The following is a 21,248-nucleotide window of genomic DNA, read 5'->3' as shown; positions in this document are numbered from 1 at the left end:
GACTGATGGCCTATTTGCTCTGAAAAATCAAACATGAAATTCAAATGTTGACAGTAAAAACTCATTTTATTTTCCATTTTGGGATCATTTCACAGATTTATTTTTACCTCTGTACATTAATTTATGAAAAATATACGTACACATTAACGAGACTCATTCAATGGTATTGTATATCACCTTTAACATATTTAAAATATCACAGTATCAATTAAAAAAGCTTAGCTTTAGCTCAACTTAATTGTATAAGTATACTAATCTATGTGCTTCTGATTTGGTACTGGTGATAATGCTTTTCTTATTAGCAATTAGGAAAAACAGCTTGATGCTAGGCCTTCCTTATTGAATCTTCATTAATCACAATAAGACTGCAGTATTCTTATATTTTTAGTGTGTTTCAAGACTGCAGGAAGATCTTCTATTATCTGCATAAACAAAATCCCTGCTATGTAACCATGAGTTCATAAGGAGGACCATGGTTTTAAGAGGAAAATAAGGGAAAAAAAAAAAAAAAAAAAGGAATCTAGGCAGACTGGCAAGACAAAAAGAACAAGAAGCTTAGGACAGCCTCAGTAAATTTCTATGCTAATTCAGTGAAAAATTTCTACACACCACGGTGAGAGAGACACAGAACGCATCAGAAAAAGAGAAAGATACAGAAAGGTTTATTGGGTCACAAAACACTACTGGAAATAGGTGCTCTAAACCGTGTTTATAATGTGAGTTTTCATTGAACAATAATTCAAAAAAAAAAAAAAAAAAAAGTTAAAACTGCCCATTCCCGTACCTTTTCGAAGACAACAGAGGACAGCTGGCAAGTCTCAGTTAGCCTGCCCAGCTCCTAGAGGTATTAGATCTTTTGGTTCTAATTTTTTTTTAAATGCAAAATATCTTGTAAAAGACATCAAATGGTCCTTCTGAAAAATCAATACCTCAGTGTTTCAGAACACTACCTTAAAAAGTAGACACTCTAGATTTTTACTCACTTTTAAAGCTACTGGCTACGGCTATTAAAGGAATTTTATAGTGTTATTGCCCCAGTCCCATAAGATCAGAACAGGGTAACTGTGGGATGATCAAACTGTTACTGAATGGTGCTAAATAGCTCTATAAGAAAATATCACCAGGCAGTCAGCATTTTATCTGTTCCAGATAACACTTCAGAAACGTGTTGTATCTGGGCTGGAACAAAAATGAAGTGTAATGAAATTCCCCAGGCTTCATATTTTAGGCTTTGGGCAGGCCTAGATATTGATTGGCTTGCAGAACTTTTAATTTTGAAGTAAATTCTTACTTTTTATGTTATGCACAGAAAAAGTCTTGTCAGCAAACAAGCACCACTGGAGCCTGCGAGTCTCAAGTTAGCAGCGTACCAGTTTTGGTCAAACTGGTTTGTCCTCATCAACTGACTTGTAGACCTCAGTAAGTGTGCTTGACATGTGCTTGCATGGCATCCTGCTACTCACCACGGCTCACTCGAGAGCAATCCCATCTGTCAAAAGACTTTTCTTTTTTTTTCTCCAAAAAGTGTACTTTTGTACAAAGACAAAGTGAAGCACAAGTTTTGTGAATTGCAGAGCAATTCAGTTTTTGCAGTTTCACAGCAGCTGCTAAATGATGTTGCTCGACAATGCTTCCAACAGCATAGTAGCCTGAGTGAATTAATTTCAAAATGATTAAAAAAATAATAATAATCAAAACTATTACCAGGAGATATTTTCTAATAGAAAAGTGGTTTGCAGAAGACACTTGCAAATCAGAATATGGAACTAGTTGAAACACATGGCAATTTACAGTCATTATGACTTTGCTTACCAAGCACCTTGCTAATCTGGTAAATGGTCATGCTGAAAGTATAGCTGCTTTTTTAATCACTTAGTCTCCAGTGACAAATAAGCTGTAAAATAACTAACCATCGAAGATCTGCCCTCAAGCTACCAACCTCATGTGACTAAGAGATGCCAGCATCTCTTACCCAAAGAGCTTTTTCCAATGGTCTGGTACATCTTTAATAGCCCAGCCTAAATGAATAGCTGCTTATCAGCATTTCAGTAAACTGGGGGCAACTTTGGGGACAGCTCAGCTCAAGGCTCATATTCAGGATTCATAATGTGATCACTTATCCTTTCTTCCACAGCTGTTGCTTTAAATGATGAGTAAAACTAGTCCAAAGCACATGAGAAATCTACTCTCAAAATCAAGGGGAAAGGGGAACAATGAAGAAAGTCACATAAATATCGAAAATCCTCTCACTCACTGGGGATTCTGATTCTGTGATATATGATGAATTGCTACTTAATTTTTTTAACTGTAATTCATGAAAATCACTTATCATTACTTCGAATTGTATTGAAGTATGTTTTTCTCCTTAGGACTACAAGTTTTCCTTTAGACATTTTAAATATTTGGGAAAACAAGTATTGATGATTTATGAAAAATGTGTGCTAATACCATAATCTTAAAAAAAAAAAAAAAAAAAAAATCCATTTTAAGACAAGAAGTCACTTATTTGAAATTGCACATGGTAGGTCCAAAAATCAGTATTCTGCTTTGCACTCTTTTCCCATGTGGTTCTCCCCAGGTTAGGAGCTCTGAACCCCTGAGTTCTGACGTCAGTCATTTTGCAGATCTTTTGCTCAAGTTACTAATAACCTTCTACATTATAAATTTAAAGGGATTTAAAGAGTATCTTCTTTATCCTTAGCTTAAATGTTCTCATGCATCTCTATCTCACCATACAGATTGCCAGGTTCCCTTAGTGATTGCCTTCCTTTGCCACTTCTATGGTTACTTCATGCTCTTTCATGTTCTTGCCCTTCTCCCTCTATTTTGTGTAATCTCCCCTGGTAAATTTTTGCCTTTTCTTTCAGTTGGTATCTAAAGAAAATTGTGTGTTGTCTTCTTATGTCCTAATCAATTTAATTGCACTTAGCTGGCAGTATTCCAAAGCTGAACTCAGTATTCCTGGTCCCATCTCCTAGCTTGCACTTTACTCAGCTCTCGCAGGAGCCAGAAATATTATCTGTAAATAAACCATTTCAATGCATAACCCTTTCCACCACCCAAATAGACATTTTCCAGAACAGGGATGACTAGGCAACCAACCAGTAGTCATACTTTATGTCCCTGAGCACAATGTCTTTTGATACAGAAGAAGTTTTATTTACTAATCAAACTCTACATCCAAATCTGAAGCCAGAATCTGAACCCTGAAATTGTGCTGATTGGTTAATCAACAGAAAAATATTATCAAATTGGTAATGGTGTTTTAATCAGGACACTGAATGGTCAGAATGGAGGGTTTTATTAGCAGGAATGGGTACAAGGAGGGATTAGCTGGACAAACAAGCTACAGCCAGGCACCTGTAAAGCATATTTGTGGTCACTCTTCTGCGACACAGGATCTAACAGAAAACTTTTGGACCTTCAACATCTGGTCTACAACAGAACAGGCATAACTATGGACCTATCACCCCCATTAACTCTGCTGCAATCCACCATCAACAACACTAATCACATCTACCATTACATATTTTCTTGTTTTAAAGCTATATTCAGGATAGATTTTGTCTTCATTATACTATGGGTTTGAACACCCCCCCCCCCCATTCATCTATAGAGGAAAAAACTTCATTCTGGTGTCAGTAAAAGAGACTGAAGAGACAGGGTGCCATAGTTAGAGAAAGAAAAGAGAAAAGTTTTACTACACTGCCAGATTTATGTGAGGATAACAAGAAGAAGGAGGGTTTCAGGGGAGTAAAATGAAGTTTTGAGAGATGCGAATGACCAGTAAGCACAAGATAAAGGGGAAATTGATGAAAGCATGGATAGAAAATATTAATCAACTCTCTACCTGGTAGAAGGAAGAGGAATATGATGTTGCCAATTTTTGTAAATTGCTCTTAAATTACAAATATACCAACAGAAAGGCAAGGCTCTTTCTTTGTAAGAGGTCTCGGCAAAGAGACAATCCTGAGGTTAATGCAGATAGGAGAGTTAAAACTGAGTTTGTCTTTTGTCCCATATCCCAGATCTTGTACCTCCTCTTTCTGGATTTCCTACAGCTTCTCTTATATGAATTAACTAACATGAATTTTTCCTTGGAATTCTTCACCTCTTGCTTCTAGGATGTTTTTTCCCTTGAACAAGATACAATTTATTTATCAGTAACGAGAAGTAAAAATAAATTCTACATCTGAGAAGTCAGGTAGAGCTGTGATTAAAGGCTGACATTTTTACCTAGTATGCAAGACTACATTTTCCATTTTTATATATTCCCTGCAGTAGAACTTGTACAGATATATGTGAGTTGGCACCATTCTGTCAATTCTCAGTGTGGCAAATGATTCTGGAGACTGGACCTTTTTTTTTTTTTTTTTTTTGAAATAAAATACGTGAAAATGAGTACCACTGATAAGCCAAACCTTTAACTAGTTTTTCTTGGGATCTGCTATAAAGAATCCCATAACATAGAGTCCCAAATAGAACATAGGTCCAGAAGAATCATCTTCTCCAGGCTCAAGAATGGTCTAACCCAATAAAAGGTAAGGTAAGAATGGCAAGAGGCCTGCACAGATGAACATCGCTTACTATAAAACTCAAATACAACAACAAGGCTTACAAAAAGTGAAAGCAGGGACAGAAGACCTGGGAGGAATATGGAGACACTAAGCATGCACAGATGGAATTATGAAAATCAAAAGCCATCTGGAGTCAAATCTGGTCAGGGACATGAAGGGCAACAAGAATTATTTCTATACGTAATCAGCAGAAAAAGTCAAGCAGCAGAAAACATAGGCCTCTGCTGAATGGGACAGAGGACGTGGTGGTACAGGACATGATAGTGGCCAACTTACTCACTGCCTTCTTTGCTTCAGTCTTTACTGCCCAGAGTGGCCTTCATGAAACCTAGGTCCCAGTAGCAGGGTCTGTAAGGTCAAGGAACATTTACTCTCCGTGAAGGAGAGACAGAGTATTCTCAACAGTTCTCACTGATAGGACAAGAAGCAACGGGCACAAGCTGAAATGCAGGAAATTCACTTCAAACTTTAGATTTTATTTATTTATTTATTTATTTTTCCCGTAGAATCTCCACCCTTGGAGATATTCAAAACCTGACAGGACACCAACCTGAGAAGCCTGCTCTGAGCACAGAGCTAGACTAGACACTCAGTTTGAGCATTTCATCACCTATTTAGCCTTAAGATACACTAATGTACACTTGTCAGCCTTGTCAGGAAAACATTTTTATGTATTTAGTGGGTTTAGTGGGTGACACTAAGGGTGATGGTTGTACCAGATGATCTTGGAGGTATTTTCCAACCCTAATGATTCTGTTCTATGATTCTATGACAGAATAAACTTTTAATCTAACATGCATCCCTACAACATAGACAAATCCCAATTCATATATATCCTTTAGAAAAAGTTATACCATATGACCCAGTGAATAATGTGTTCTAGGCTTCACCACACTGGAAGTAGACACACTAGACTTCACAGCTCCTGTAAGTAAACAAGAAGGCTGTACAATGCTTTGTGGAAGCAGCTCTCTTTGGTACAAACTTAGATTAAGGAAAAGATCTTCACACTGAAATGTAGTGCTTTTCTGAAGAGAAAACCTTGAAAGTGAAAATGAAAAGAAATAAAAACACGTCCAGAGGGACCACAGTATTATATCCTAGCACCAGCATAGCAATCACATTTAAAATGCTTTAAACAGTTTGAAAATACTTTCTGCTATTATGGAGAGTATCACAGATGAATATTTAAAGACAAGAATAATTCCTAGGAGAATTGTATCTGACCTCCTGGCTCATAGACATCCATCTTATAAATCCTAAAATATCATACTTCTATAGCTTCAGTAGGAAAATACTATTTAGAAAAAATAAAAAAATAAAAATAGTTCCACTATGTATAACCATAAAAAATAGTAGAATCATTAAAAGCTTTTTTATAAAGATAGATATTTAATTGTATTTGAATACGACTTCTTTTGATTTGCCCTTGACTAAACTAAAAGCACATAGAAAAAATTACAGGGAATGTTAGATGTGAGCTACACTAATATCTGGCTAACTGCCTCTGCTGCGAAAGCTCTTTTTATTTTAGTAAAATTTTTTGCACAAAAGCATTTTCCAGAAACTGATGTAGTACGTTCAATACATTTTTATACCCAAGCTTAATTGCAAAAGCTTTTTCATAATAACAAATATTGTCCCAAGCAGAGACTATATTTAATAAATATGCTTATTATTTTCCTTAATGAAAGCAATGTTTAAAAATTGTAGGTAATCCCATTACACTGTACTTCAATTATACAGCCCAGCTCTCCTGCCCTCCTGCTGATAGAGGACTATCTCATCTTAGTTTCCAATTATATACATTAAGCCCTTCCACAACCACCTTCATTATTACACACAGCATGCTTAGTTCTATCAGAGAAAAGCTGTAATTGGGAAAGAGCAAAATGCATTTTCAAGCCTAAGATAATCACAAGAAAAGTTAATTATGTCAATTAAAATAATCTTCTCTCCACTCAACAAATATGACCTATTTCTACAGAGAAACACAGTAGGACAGGTTCTGATCCTTGATAAAGCATGGTATTTCTCCTTAAGTCATTCTTACCAGAAGATCTGTGAGCATGCCTAATTTTGACTTTAAATTACATCCTAATACAAGAAGGGCCAAAAGGGACTCTTAGTGAACCCAGAGAAATTGTCTAAAACACAAACTATGATGTGTTCCATACAGACCCCAAATTAAACCTAGGTATTTCTATGCTTGGATGAAACTTATATTTTCTGGAAGCAGAAAAGGACTACTGACACACAAGGTCCTTCAAAAGTTTAAAATGGTAGATATAAGGAGTGAAATCTCCAATAAAACTGACAGTTGTACTTGGTGAAGAATTTCACAAAATCACAGAATGGTTGAGATTAGAAGGGGCCTCTGCAGATCATCTAGTCCACTCCCCTTGCTCAAGCAGGATCACCTAGAGCACAGCAGTATCAATAGGCAGCCAGGTGAAGTTACGAAGCATTGACTTTAATTACGTCCCTACCTCAAGTCTGAGCTTTAAGTTCTAAGATACTGCCACATATGGCAAAAATCGAGCTGTTCACCTCATAGAGTATTAGACAAGGCATCATACAGGAGGTTGACATATCCTGTAACCGCACATGCCCAACCCTTAGGCCCTTAGGTTGCAGAAACAAGAGGAAGATGAACCCCAGTTCTCATTATTAGCTGTTTCTGGTAGTTAATTTTTCTTCCTCTGCACACTGAACCTTATTTTGGCATCAAACTTGGTTGACCTCTGCCATTTCACCCCTTTTTAGAACTCTGATAAAGTTTTCAAAAGCCAGCTCATTCCCATATTTTTGCAATATCTAATTGTGCTAACACAACTATCCACAATCTTCCTTTTGCTGAGTTAAGCTTTTCCCATCCCTTACAAAGACTTATTTAGACCATTTTACAATCTACTTTGGAACATTTCTCGAAGCATTTGATGTTATTATTGTTCTATGGGCACCAAAAGTAGATGTAATATTTTAGAGAGTTTATATTTCAAATTGTTACCATAAGCTCGGTGGCATAAATACCAACACTTACACCAGGTAGTTTAGGTAGTTCTTTGTTTACACTAAATTTATACTTTTTTCTTTTACATATCCTAGCAATTTGCTGTATAAAATTTGTACAGACCATTGACAATATGACAATAGAAGTCAAATATAGAGCATTTTCAGTTTTCATAGGGAAATTATTCTCCTAAAAGTTCCAACACCTTAATTTCTTTTATCCTGATTTGTTTTTTCCTTATCAGTTGGTAACTTTGTTAGAAACTTGGGATCACTGCCAAAGATGTTTACTTCAATTTTGTTTCTAGACCTAAATTAGATTCCTTCTAAATACTAAATTAGATTATTAATCAGTTAAAATCTAAATCTTCATTATTAATTTACTAGAAACAATACAGCAGCTTGTAAAACATTTATGCGGCAGTAAACGGAGAGCTACTTTGCAGAGATCATGACATGCCTAATTTACTACACAACTAAATATTTAATTACAAATGGTGGTAAGGCTGAAGGTGCTTTGTTGAAATTTAATGATAAAAGTCTAAACTGTATTTTGTGCATCAATGGTAAATTTCTAAAACAAGCATAATGAAACAGGCTTCCTTTTGTGGACTTTCCCTTACTAGTTAAATGAAGAAACATGTACTTTGCTAACCAAGTTATTACTTACAGATAGGTCTGTTCCCCAATGTATTTTCAACAAAAATAAGTTTAAAACAACTTTTTAAATTAATTGAAAAGATAATGCACTTCACATGCCTGTTGAAATAAAAGTTGGAGGAAAAATTATGTTCCGTACAGCAGCTTATTTTTTGCATTTGCAATGTGATATTCTTGACTCAATGCCTTTCTTGCTAACGTCTTGAAATAGAGTAACACTGTTTGAACTTTATGTACATGCTTTTTTTTTTTTTTTTTTTTTTTTTGTGATTCAAGATTAAAATTTTCAAAATTTCCAGGTAAAGTCCTTTAAATGCATTTATTTATCAAGACATATATTAAATATTTGGCCAATCAGCAGTTTAGGAAACAACATTGGATCTTTCATAAGGCTGTCTCAATGCAGAAATATTATTCCTAATGTTAAACACGGCCAGCAAGTAATGATATCTAGCATAGTTATTAAAGGTGAGCTTTCAAACAGGTATTCTTAGGTCAATAAATGTAGCTGAATGCTTCAGAAGTCATCAACGGTACAGCAAAATAGATAATGAGGAATGCCATTAAAAAACATAAACATTTTCCTTGAGATAAAGATTAATTCATTCAATAGAATACACCAAAGAACGAACAGGTTGTAAGCCGAGCCCTGAAAACAAGCAGCAGCAAACAGCATCAGTTTCATTTAGTCCTGAATATCTATTTCAAAACAGCAAATTGATACTTTACTGTCAAGATGCTTTTGTTAACAACATAGAATTTCCTGACCCTTAGCCACCTTATAAAGATGCAGGACAGTCTTGCCAAATATAAACCACCTAAAATTTTTTGAAAAGTTGCCTGCTAAGAAAACCAGAACTGCTTGCAGGTATCCCATCAGCAAACTAGAAAACATCATATTTAGAAAATAAGAAAATATATGCTAATCTCCCAGGGAGTGGGTTAAAGCAATACAACTGACATTTACTACTGAACATTTTCATAGAAGGCAAAAATAAAATATTTTAAGAAAACGTACATCTTAGTTTTCCAATTTTCCTACATCTTAATTATGTCTCAAGGCTAAAGAATGTTTCAAAGATATATAAAATAGCATGATAAAGCTGTTCAAGACTAAACTGAATAAAGAAGTATACACTTGGTAACAGGCCTCATGACACATCAGCATCTAATTCATTAGCTTAATAACATGACCTTACTTATCAAGGTAACAACTTCTCAAGCAAATTTTTAGAAGGTAAGTGGTATCACTGGTATTAATCAATCCATGCTCTGTTTAAACACTGCTGCATGGAATAGGGAAGAAAGACCTAATGGAAGACAGATTGAAATAAATTGAAAATTCCTATTATAGGACTGAAACATGAAGTTTTCATGCAAAGTTTTCTATTCAGATCCAATTCTAGTTTAATAATTACCAAGTTTTTGTTCTGCTAGGCTTCAGGAAAGGTGCATGGTAGCCTCAGATTGGTAATACTGTCTCAGATTAATTAATTGATTAACTAAAAGAATAGCTGAACATAATGAGACAACTCAGCATAGTGTCGGTATCATCAATAGTTGCCTCAAAAGAGCTGAGTTGTGTGAGCTGTGTGGCTTTGTATACTTCTGCATCTAAAGGCTGCTATTTGTGAGCAGACTTGCAATGCATGCATGTGTGTATTTGCGCGGGGGGGGGGGGGGGGGGGGCGGGAAGAGAGGGGAGAAATATGGGAAACTTGTTTTGCTATTTTGCTATGATATTTATATTTAAGCTGTTGTAAAAAAGAGAGCTTCAGTCTTCAGAACAGTGCGTGAATACTTCACATGACATTACCTCCTGCCTGGTGGTAAAAACTATCATATTCCACATATGAGAGAATCAAGGGATTAGCTAAAATCTCTTATCTGAAACTGTTAACATATATTGAAGCTATAAGCACAAGTTTCTCACCAAGCTTACCCTGACATGCATCAATGTTTTAACCAGCGTGTGGCAGAGAATTATTATTTTTTTTTAATGGTGGAAAGAAAAAAGTGCTTCCTTTAAAATAAACTATCTTGAGAATCATATTACATGACAATACTTCTACATCTTACTACAGCTGCACATATTCCTATTTGACAGGGTATCTTCCAGTGGCAGCAAGTTACATACATACCAGCTGCAAATACAATACAGTATACTAAAAATGCAGAAAGTGTAGTTTGAGAATTTACCTTAGGAACTAAAACAGAATTCCCATAGCTCAGTTTTCTCCAGGGACACTGATGCCAAAGGACAGATTGTTTTTTGTCAGTGTTTCAGACTGATCTCTATTTGCAAACAGTGAGCAGTGCCAAATGTAATTCAGTACACAAATCAAACACATATTTTGTTATGCACTGTTTTAAATTGCATATTCAGGACAGAGAGGCAAGTAATGCCAAAAAAACATACCATACTTGCACATCATAAGAGCCATTTTCATAATATACTTGAACACTGCATAAAAATGCAAAGAAATAAAACAATTCTAATAAAATAATGAGCACCTTATGAATTAAATATGCTACACACTGGGATTTAAAAGAACATGATATAAAATGTAGACCAAGAGTATAAAGTGCAACTAAAGTTACAAATAAATAGATATACTAGATATATATATATATATTTTTTTAAGATGGTAACAATAAATTAACATTACTTACTGAATGCAAACAGGAAAGAGAAACATTTTTATTTTTCATTGAAAAAACAGAACAGCTTGTAGCCTATGATAATAAAACCACATTTGCTAGAAGAGATTCAAACTGAGTCACAGCACGAGCACTAGCAGTAGCAATTAATACAGCCATTGGCATGGCAATTGTTTCCTGAACGTTTACTTAAAAACAAGATGGACAGGAAGACAAGGTATAATTTAACTGGTAGAGTTACTTAATCTGATTCTAAAATAATCTGGCAAAACCAGGAAAGGAAAAGCTGTTTTAAGCAACACAATGAAGAGCATGATCGTGGATAAAAGGCCATGTTGTACCTGACTGGCCAATACAGACAGCAGCGTACATGCCCAAATGATACGGTACGAGGAAGATGAGGCATCATCGATGTATGACAGCCAGCTAGTAATTGAGTTCTTTTAGATTAAACTGGAGTGAAAGAGAAAATATATTCTGTTTTTTCTAAACATTTCACCTATAGCTGATTAATCAACTCTCTCTTCAATCAATATTTCTTCAATTCAAGATGATTTAAACAATAATCCCCATTACTACTCATTAATAGTTATAGCAGGTGCTAGGTCTGTGAAGGCAGACTAGGAAAGCAAAACAAGAAGAAAAATACTTCACAGATGAAAAAAAAAAAAAAAGATTTTGAAAAGAATTTGAAATAAAGGATTGCAAAGGATCAACTTCAGTAGTTTATTATTCATCAGTATCTTGTTTTAAAAACATCACTCCTGCATTTTTGCAAGATTAGTTGAATTTATTTATTATTATTATTATGGTGATGGTGAGGTGAAAGTGAATTATAAGTATAATAAATCTCTACTTAGAAGCTTATTCCTACTGTTATATATTAATCATGGTGCACACAGGATCATAACCAACTGCAAATAAGAAAATAGGGGGGGGAGGGAGAGAAGAGTTGAGTAGCTATATGCTCATGGATTAAATCACAAAATAAGAAAATGCCTTAGAATTCCAACTGTGCTAAAGCAAAAGGCACAACAAGCTCTGGATATAAAATGAACTTGCATATTTTTTCTCCACACAGTTTTGTGCTAAAAGATCTTCCCATAAAAATGTAAAATAGAGCACTTACAAGCTCCATTTGAAGATTCCTCCAGTGGTCTGACATAATTCTGGCATCTGTTCATACAGGTAGTTCTACAAATAACTGATGCTGTTGTCATCCCATTGAATCTGATCAGTGTGGGCGCTCCTTTGCCCAAATACTCCTTTGCCCAAGTAAAACTGTCCAGCTGCTCTTAGTGCTTGTGACAGCTACGTGAGACACCCCTTAGTGAAGCAGTCATTTCACCTTTAGCCAAGGCAATAACTAGACCTACAAGAACCTTTCAAGACCTTTCATCACTTCATCACAACCCCAGTGGATGGGAAGTAAATTGGTGACATCTGGTCTGAAAGAGAGCACCAACTAAGAAATCTGAAGTTTCTACAGTATACGTGCAAATACTGCAGCAAAGAGAGAGTTAAGCTTGTTTGGAATTATTTATATACACATGTGTTTGTATAAGAAATGTAATGAAAAAATATGTTTATCTGGTATTATATTCTATGATTTCTTAATCACAGTTTCTATTCTTTGATGCATGCAGTTATTGGTTCAAGTAAATTTTTCACGTCTTTCAAATTAGATTACTGGACAGCTTCTTGTAAGCAAAATAAAAATTAAACAAGAATACATAGCTTAAATCAGCACACTCTGCAATTAGCTGTATTAGAATACAGATATGAGAATCATCTGGATATCGTGTCATCTTAACATGAAGAGTTAATTGTCACTATTCCTAGAACACTGTCAGAAAAATTATTAAATACTCTTGTTTTTACAGACAACTTTTTTTGTTATACATCCCAGTTTTTTTAACCTTTTAGGGAAATTTTTCTTGCTTTTTTGCAAATATTTCTTTGTAGGCTGCCAGTCTACCAAGTAGTTATTTGACCCCCAAATAACCCTTAATCAAAGCCCACAGAGTGCGAAAACATCTTCTGGACTGTGTTCTACTATCTAGTCTGCACTATATTACATTTAAAACTACTCACATTGATACTGTTCAGTTTGTGAAAGTTGCTTATGGATAATCTTTATTTACAGTTGACAGTCAGAAACTATGTCATTTATGTCATTATATACACACCTTTTTAAGAGTTAAATTACTTCTGTCTTGAATTATAAACTGAATAAACGAGTTAAACTGGTATGATAAACAAAGATTTGTGAGGGAAAGATGGCAGATTTTCAAATACAGGACATCGGTTCTTAGAACTGTTAACACCAGAAAAAGCACTTTGGTGCCTAACAGCCAGAAAGGGTTCTAACAATGCTATTTTGTAAAATAAGGGTGAAAATCAACTGTCATTTAAACACCTCACATGGGTGCTGTTACACTGCTGCTAAAAAGTGCAGAAGGAGAAAGCTCCTTTTAAAGTGATTTTCCTCTTCTGATGTAAAAACTCAAAGTGACCAATTCTAATGTTTTTTATAATTTGGGTCTCATGGTTCAAACATGCTCCACTTTCAAACAAGCTTAAAAACCAGCATTCAGCTTCCCCTTTGAAATTAAATAATAGGGTTACTCTGGCAAATATTACCCCACTTTCAATATTGAACCTTGAAACCCAAATTCTATCAATATAATGAAGCATTATCAGAAGGTTTTTTACAGTGCTTTACCTCACCCTCTCAGATCAACAAGATTAATTGCTCAGTTACTTTTCTGTACCTCTTCCAATCATTTAGAGTACTTATTTTTATAGCATAACCGCATGCAGTTAACATCTCTCGATTTCTGCTTGATTGTGGTTTAATGAGAAAAATTCAAGACATCAATCTTTGCCTTAAGTTATTCTAGTTCCGATGTTCAAATGATCACGTTTACTGTCATAACAATCCTTTCATGAGACAATCTCAAAGCATTTTAATAACTTTAATAAAACAGGTACGAGCAGAGCTGCCTTGAAAGGAGTTCAGTTGTTTTCAGGCAATATTATTGGCAGCACTCCCTGTACACTAAATATCTCTTATTTGAGGGCAGGAGTAGCACTAGCAATCAAGCCAATGCAACCACACTGAGGTAGAAGTTGTAGATAACAGCAACACATGCCAAAAAGAGTTTATAATCCAGTTTAATAAATACAATGAAGTATAAGGAACTTGGACACTTTCGTTTTCCATAGCAAACCAAGAACATTAAGAGCAATTAACAGGCATTATCCCATTTACTTAAAAAGTTTTAACCAGGACAGCTTGGGGGACACGTTCAATTTTCCAAAGTTCTGAGCTTTTTCAAAATCTTTTGTTCTATTTTTCAATTAAAATAAGGCTTTTCAATATATCATAAAAACATGTCCTGCATAAAATTACTGGTGCACAACCATCTAACACCAGAGAAGCATTATTGCCATGGTTAGGACACTTAAGACTGCTGTTCATCCAGTTCTTCCCATGTTTTCTCTGCTTTTCAGATGAAAACTTAACAGTAAGAGTTTGGGTTAAGTGTTCGTATGTGTCTTTTAGAAGCTTAACATCTACCAGGATGGCCTTCACTTTTGTTGGGGAACCAATGAGCCACTGTGCTACCACAAGGTTTGGCTTAGATTCAAGGTTGGAAATCAGGAGAAATTTCTTCTCAGAAAGAGTATTGGAGAGGGCATTGGAATGGGTTGACCAGGGAAGTGATGGAGCCACCACCCCGAGGGCGTTTAAGGAAAGGTTGGATGTGGTACTTTTAGGGACATGGTTTAGTGGGTGATAATGGTGATAGGGGAGTGGTTGGACCAGATGATCTTGGAGGTCTTTTCCAGCCTTAATGATTCTATGATTAGATGACTACAGCCTCCAAGGAAATGCTGGGCTGGAGGGGAAGCAATGATTGGAAGTACAGGACAGAAGCAGCAGTGCTGGCACTCAGCAGTGGGTACTGGTTCAGGAGATGAGAAAACCTGCTCAAGAGCTACCACAGGTCCTAATGAGATCAGGTTCACCTCTTCTCTTTGGCTTCCCAACTTTTTGCCACTTATTAGCACCTTTTCCCCTTTCCCTTTGTCTTTACCAAGCCCCACATTCAGCTTCTGCAGCAGAGACCAATTTCTGGTTCCTGAGAACCACTAACCCAGAAGCTGCAGGGGTTTCAGAGGTCCAAGAAATAGCCTCCCTATTGTGGCAAATATCTGTATGCCAACTCTCCCAGTGCAGGGACCACCATTTTCAAGTAGGGGGAGATGGGGGGCAGAGGGAGATGGGGAACAGGAATAGATGGGAACTCCAGCTTAAGAAAAGATGGGGAGCTCTGGAGATGCAAAAGCACGTGGGAACCTATCTGTGTTGCCACACAACCAGACATCCTCATGCAGGCACAGAGCATGTGCACAGGAACACCGCACTGCCACAGAGCTTTCTTAGTTCTTCGCACAAAGGACTGCCTTGGTCATCTTCCTTTCTCCCACATTTGTGTGCAACCACTGGCACTGCATGATGCATTTCACATATTGGAAGCTGTTTCCCTAAATAGTCACCTGGGAGATCCAAATTCAGGTGCTCTCTCTGTATGATTCAGGCCTGATCTCTAACATTTTAAGGAGCTGCTCTGTCAGGTTGTGCAGGTGTGTGTGTGCACAAATAAATCCATGCTATAGACTTCATATTCTCCCCACCTCTCAATTTTCATCTTGGCCTTAAGAAAATAAATACGCTCCTGCAAAATTTCTATTTCTCAGAAATACTTAAAAATATGTATATAGTCTTGGCTTGTTCTTGTCTAAATAAGTTCAGCATAATAGAAAATCTGTCATGAAGCCACACTCTTCAGGCGCTTGCTATACAGATTTTAACAGCAAGAAACTCTTTGTATGCACATAGGCCATTAGAAATCATTGCATTATATTATCTCCAAAAGCACATTAAGAAAACAATGTTTAATTCAAATCATGTTCACAGAGGAAAAGCTAATTATTCTTCCAGTAAAAAAATATGTAAGGTAAAACTGCATAATAATTCAATTATTAGACCGTTATAAAAAAAAAAAAAAAAAAAAAAAAAAAAAGAAGACTCATGCAATTAAATGTTATTTTTAATTTACTTGTTGACAGACATATTTCCATATATTTGTTCTCTTGTTCTTGTTACCAAGGTATTGTACTGAAGATGTCAGTGTTGATCAGCTTCCAATCATCAATAGCACTTATTGCAATAGCATCCTGCTAGGAATGGGATTTTCTGCCTTTGTTGGAGTACGTCTTTTATTTACAGGAGAGGAAAAAAAGTAATGAAATCATAAAAAGTGAGACCTGACTATGGAATAAAGCTTCAAGAAAGTGATTTTACTTTTGCCTTATGACAATTAGCAGTTTACAAGATGTTTTATTGGATACTTACTCTCTTATGGCAAAAATAAAATTCCATTACAAACATGCAAATAGCATGCTCAAGATGCATGCAGAACAAAAGCCTAAAAATTATGAGGTATGGCTTCAACGCTTGAATAGCACTGAACTGAGTTGTCTCAATTATTTTGAAAGTTTTATAAAGTTGTATGTAATATGATAGATTTATAAAAAAAATATTTCCAAATACCTTAATAGGGAAAGAAAAAGCTTAATTCTTTTATAGCGTTCTTTTAGACTGTGTTGCAAGACTCTTGTGAAGAAAAATATATTTTCTTAGTGAATAATCTGGCACTGTCTTATACAATTTTGCAAGGTTATTGGAATAGTCTGTATACATACGTGCTTTAAGCAACCCATACTAAACATGTTTTCAAGGCCACTGAGTGAGCTCCACTGTGTCAGCGTTGGAATGTGTCCACTCATCCTGCCTGTCATCTTGGAGGAAGCCTGAAAGCAAATGTTCCTCTGGAGGGAGCCCCTCAGAACTAAGGAAGATCCAGTCTGCAACTTTTTTTCCTCCCATAGCAACATGCAAACAACAGGCAAGTTTGCATGATTACCTTTTTTGTTGAAATATGTTTAACAAAGAAAGTTTGACAGTCCCTTGTACAGCTAACTGCATTTCTATTTTCTTTCATGCATACGGTGTGAAACATAAACCACTTTTGTTTGGATAACTTCCCAATGGCTTGGATGCTTAAATTTTAAAATTATCATTGAGCACCTATTCAACCAGTAGGAATGCTTTGCAGAAAAAGTAAATGCCTGTCCCCTTTCCAAACCATAAATACATTTTTGCTACTAATTTATTAGCATAAATTTTTGCTAATCATTTTCCCTACATAAGGAGCTTTTTCAGCTACAGATGAATCCAGGCAATGGATAATTACTTACTGTATCGGTGACTGCTTTACATAGCATAAGATATATCAAAGACATAAGAAAGCAACCCATTTATAAATTCTTTGACTACATCAAAGACAGCAAGGAAAAGAGGAAGCCATCATTATCAGACTAATGAGGCAACTTTATAACATTACATTTAATTTTTTTCACACAACCTGAAGCTGCGTTTCATGAAAGAAGAATTAGTCCCATTTTGAAACTGGTTTGTCTTTAATTTAGACCTGCATTCCAGTTTTGTCTACTAACTAAATGCTGCTTATATTTACAATAAAAGCCTTGATATCCTCCAATTACTACTGCTGTAAATCCTAAAACAATTAAAGTTTTGCTTGTGGAGAAAGAAGGCAGAAGAATCTTACCTACAAGGGCTTCCAGAAAACAGCTGATTAAACAGTTAAATTTTATGAGTAGAAAAACACTGAAAAAGATTGCATTGGCCATTTTTGCACCCCTATATATCTTTTTAAATGAAAGGGATACATGCTGCAGCATAGTTTCAACAAGTATAGTGAAACAAAAAAAACAAAAAACAAACATTATTACATTCTCGTTGGTCCTACAATAGAAAAAAAAAAATGTATATATAAGCAGCAAGCAATCAATGGTTGTCTGAAGAACCTAACATTATACTCATAAAAATAATGCAGCACAGCAACAAGTTCACTGGAGTGCTCCCTTAACAGACAACATACCAGATGTACAGCTGTTTATCTTGCAAAAAGGAAATAAAAATAAAAATAAAAATAAAAATAAAAATAAAAATAAAAATAAAAATAAAAATAAAAATAAAAATAAAAATAAAAGGGGATAAAGTCTTTTCAAAGGATCTTTCCTTCAGCATTTAATAACTAATATACAAAGCAGTCAAGGATTCTTGCATGAAATCATGAATAGCAATAGGTCGTTTTTCAGGGTATTAAAAAAGCTAACCAGATACACAACGGGATGCCAGCAGGCAGATTGCATTAGACATAAGGCTTTATATTCCCACTAGGAACATACCTTCTCTGTTTTTGCTTTCCTGGCGTTATGCACAAACCTGCGTCCCAGCTTCTTGGCATACCAGATTGAGGCAAACATTGTAGTGATGAAGATTTCAGTCTGAATATGCAGCACACACACACGCAGGAAAAAAAAAAAAAAAAAAAAAAGAAAAAGAAAAAACACCCCAAAAACTTCCACCACAACTGAGATACAAATCTAATGCTGGTTCAGATCTCTCAACTATGCTGTTGCTTTGTCAGGTTCTCTCATGCTGCCTTCTGAAAAAAAAAAAAAAAAGAAAAAAAAAAAAAAAAAAAGCACACACACAAAAAAAACACCCCAGTGTGGCCAGTCTGCAGGTGTATTTACATACTGCCAGCAGGAAGTCCAGGGTGAGGCATCTTTGCATCCAGCTCACATCCAGTCTGCTAAGTGCCTGTCTGCAGTTCTTTAGCACTGTCACCACAAACTACATATGTGTCAGTATGAAAGGAAGCTGCAGTAAACTACTGTAGCAGACAGCTCACCTCCTCTTCTCCTGTTCTGAAATTTAACTCCTTGGTTCTCTTCGATTTGCCAGCATGCAACAGAAGCAGCAGCAGTTCAAATATGAGATACACAGCACTGCAGGAAAGGAAGGGGGTACAGAAGTGCCAAAAATAGAAATGTGTATTAACTGTTAAGGTGAACGAACAGGTGTTGTATGTGTTCCAGTGCAATTAAACTATGAAAGGAAAGTGGATTTTACTTTATTCAAGTTATTTGGGATAGATTCAGAGATTTTTGCTACCTAATTTCAATTCACAACAGAAATACATCATAGCTGTTCTGTTTACTTGCTGATGTCATACATGCTTTGCTAAAGGCTTTAAGACTCACTCAAGGACTTCTGCTTTGCTAATAGCTCCATGAAATAGAAAACTGATTTTTTTTTCCAAATTAACCTTTAAATTCTGCCTTACCTAAGCATGCTTGTTCCTCTTCCTTTAATTGCAAGTTATTTTACATTAGGAGCTGAGAAGCAATTATGAATGCCTATTTTTGCTGTGAAACAGCAGTGTACTGCTTCCCTTATGCCACATACCTCAGCTTTAACCCCTGCACCTCTTTGCAGTTATAATCTCTAAACAATAAGCAGAAACATACCCTTTTGGCTCCACACATATGACTAAACAGATGTTCCTCCCAGCCAGAAGCAGTATCAAAGCTGCAAATTTACAGGGTTTATCACTGTGTTTTGTATTTGATAGTACTGTGCTTTATAGGGCAAATACTTCCCCTTGTCCTCCCACCTATGATTGTGGAGATACCAACATGCCACTGCTGTCCTGTGTGCTGGATCACATTTGCAAAGCACATACGCAAGAGTAATTTCTGCTCTGCTTTTATGTGGTAAATAGCAAATCAAAATTAATAGAGGCACAGCAAAGGAAATATAGTCATAGCAATCTAATGTAGGACTCCTGGGACCAAGGAAGCTCTTTATCTGCCCCAGGATTTTCAGCAAATGGCTGAAACTATTTTCTCCAGGGTGCCTGAATTCCAAAGGCAAAATATTCCACTCCCACTTAAAACTCACCCAGAGTTACTGGAGCTGGATGGCACAGCCCAAGCTTTGAGCCTGAAGACACACACTGCTCAATTCCTTTAAGACTAGAAAGAGTTCAAAGAATTCCTTCAACACAATTTAAAATGGCGAGTTGGTTAAGTAAACAGAAATTCTTAGATAGTGACTTTTTTTCAGGGAAACTCCAAGGTATGTTTGCTTTTTGCCTGATGCATAAAAGCTTCTGACAAAATACTTTGTAACAGACAATATTTCTGGAAAGGAATAGTTTCTAATTACTGCCAATTCAGACTTTTAGTTAATGCTGGTAGTCAGTAAATTTGAAGCCCGAAGACAAAGTAAAATCATCTTTGAAATATAATTGCTACAGAAGAGCTATCTATCTGTGACACCACTCCAACTCTCTGAACTCTGGGCTGATGGTAAGAGGGTAGGTTCTCCAAGGTGCAAACCCTTTATTAAACCACATAGCAGACTTGCATCACTCTCCACATCTGTGGGTTGTCAAAGTGTCTTATAAGGGAGTATAGGAAGGGGAGCAGAAGGAAGGAGGAAAAATATGCCCTGAAAAACTGAGGCAGAACAAAACAAAAACAAAACATATTTTGTTTCTATCTGGGATTTCACTGTAAGAAAACATGGATGGAAAAATAAGAATGCCAAAAAGAAGCAGTAACATCATTACATAGCTTAACCAACACTATAAATGTTAATGTAAAAAGAACAGGAATAAAAATTTTACATATATGCATAAACAGTAGAACACCTCTCCCACTCTGCTCCCATGATTTTATAAAGAGAATAAGTATAATTTGAAATCACTGCACTACAACCAAAAAAGGGTATATTCTCTCAAGCAACTATTTATATAGTTTTATGTATATTCAGCTGCTAAGAAAAATTGAAGGAAACACTCATTAAACAATAAAATCTCACTTTATGACTTCTATCATCGACATTAACAGTTTTACTGAACTATTTATTCAGAAAAATAGGAACAATAAAAAGCCACAATTCATCCCACTTAAAAGAAAAAAAATAGAATACATTGTTCATTTAAGGAATAATGACAAAGCAATAGGGAGATAATTTTCTCCACCCACTGAAAATGTTAGATCAGGAAGCATAAACCTTGCCAAATACCTGATTCTGATTCTAATCAGAAATGCATTTTAACTGTTTGCATGCACTTGTAGATCTAACTAAAATCTACAACACAGGAATGGCCAGACTACAAGTCATTTTATTACAGCTCCATCACACAGTAGTCTGCCATACGTTGTCAATAGCAGGTTTATTAGGTCTGTACCAGTATCCAGGGATTTTAAGATTATTAATCTTTTACTGTAACCATTACAAAGTCTGCATTTTACAGAAGTGCTACAAGCTGAGCTGCTTTAGAAGAAGAATTGGAGCTCCCAGCTGTGGTCTGCTCATAGGAGTAA

General features: G+C 35.8%; 1 protein-coding gene across 27 annotated transcripts in view; it reads right to left on the bottom strand.

Annotated features, from left to right (window-relative positions):
- Positions 1-21,248, bottom strand: part of DLG2 (discs large MAGUK scaffold protein 2) — a 1,046,667-nt gene that overhangs the window by 511,539 nt on the left and 513,880 nt on the right. For 2 of the 27 annotated variants that reach the window (XM_084519819.1, XM_084519820.1), the window contains exon 1: positions 18,255-18,371. The exons of the other annotated variants lie outside the window; for them this stretch is intronic. In XM_084519819.1, coding sequence (XP_084375945.1) covers positions 18,255-18,332 — 78 coding nt within the window. In that variant the 5' untranslated portion in view covers positions 18,333-18,371. Of the gene's footprint in view, positions 1-18,254; positions 18,372-21,248 lie in introns of those variants that run through there. 27 annotated transcript variants of the gene reach the window in all.

Source organism: Aythya ferina, assembly GCF_964211825.1.
Source record: "Aythya ferina genome assembly, chromosome: 1".
Classification (NCBI taxonomy): domain Eukaryota; kingdom Metazoa; phylum Chordata; class Aves; order Anseriformes; family Anatidae; genus Aythya; species Aythya ferina.
This window is presented reverse-complemented; position numbering and strand designations above follow the sequence as displayed.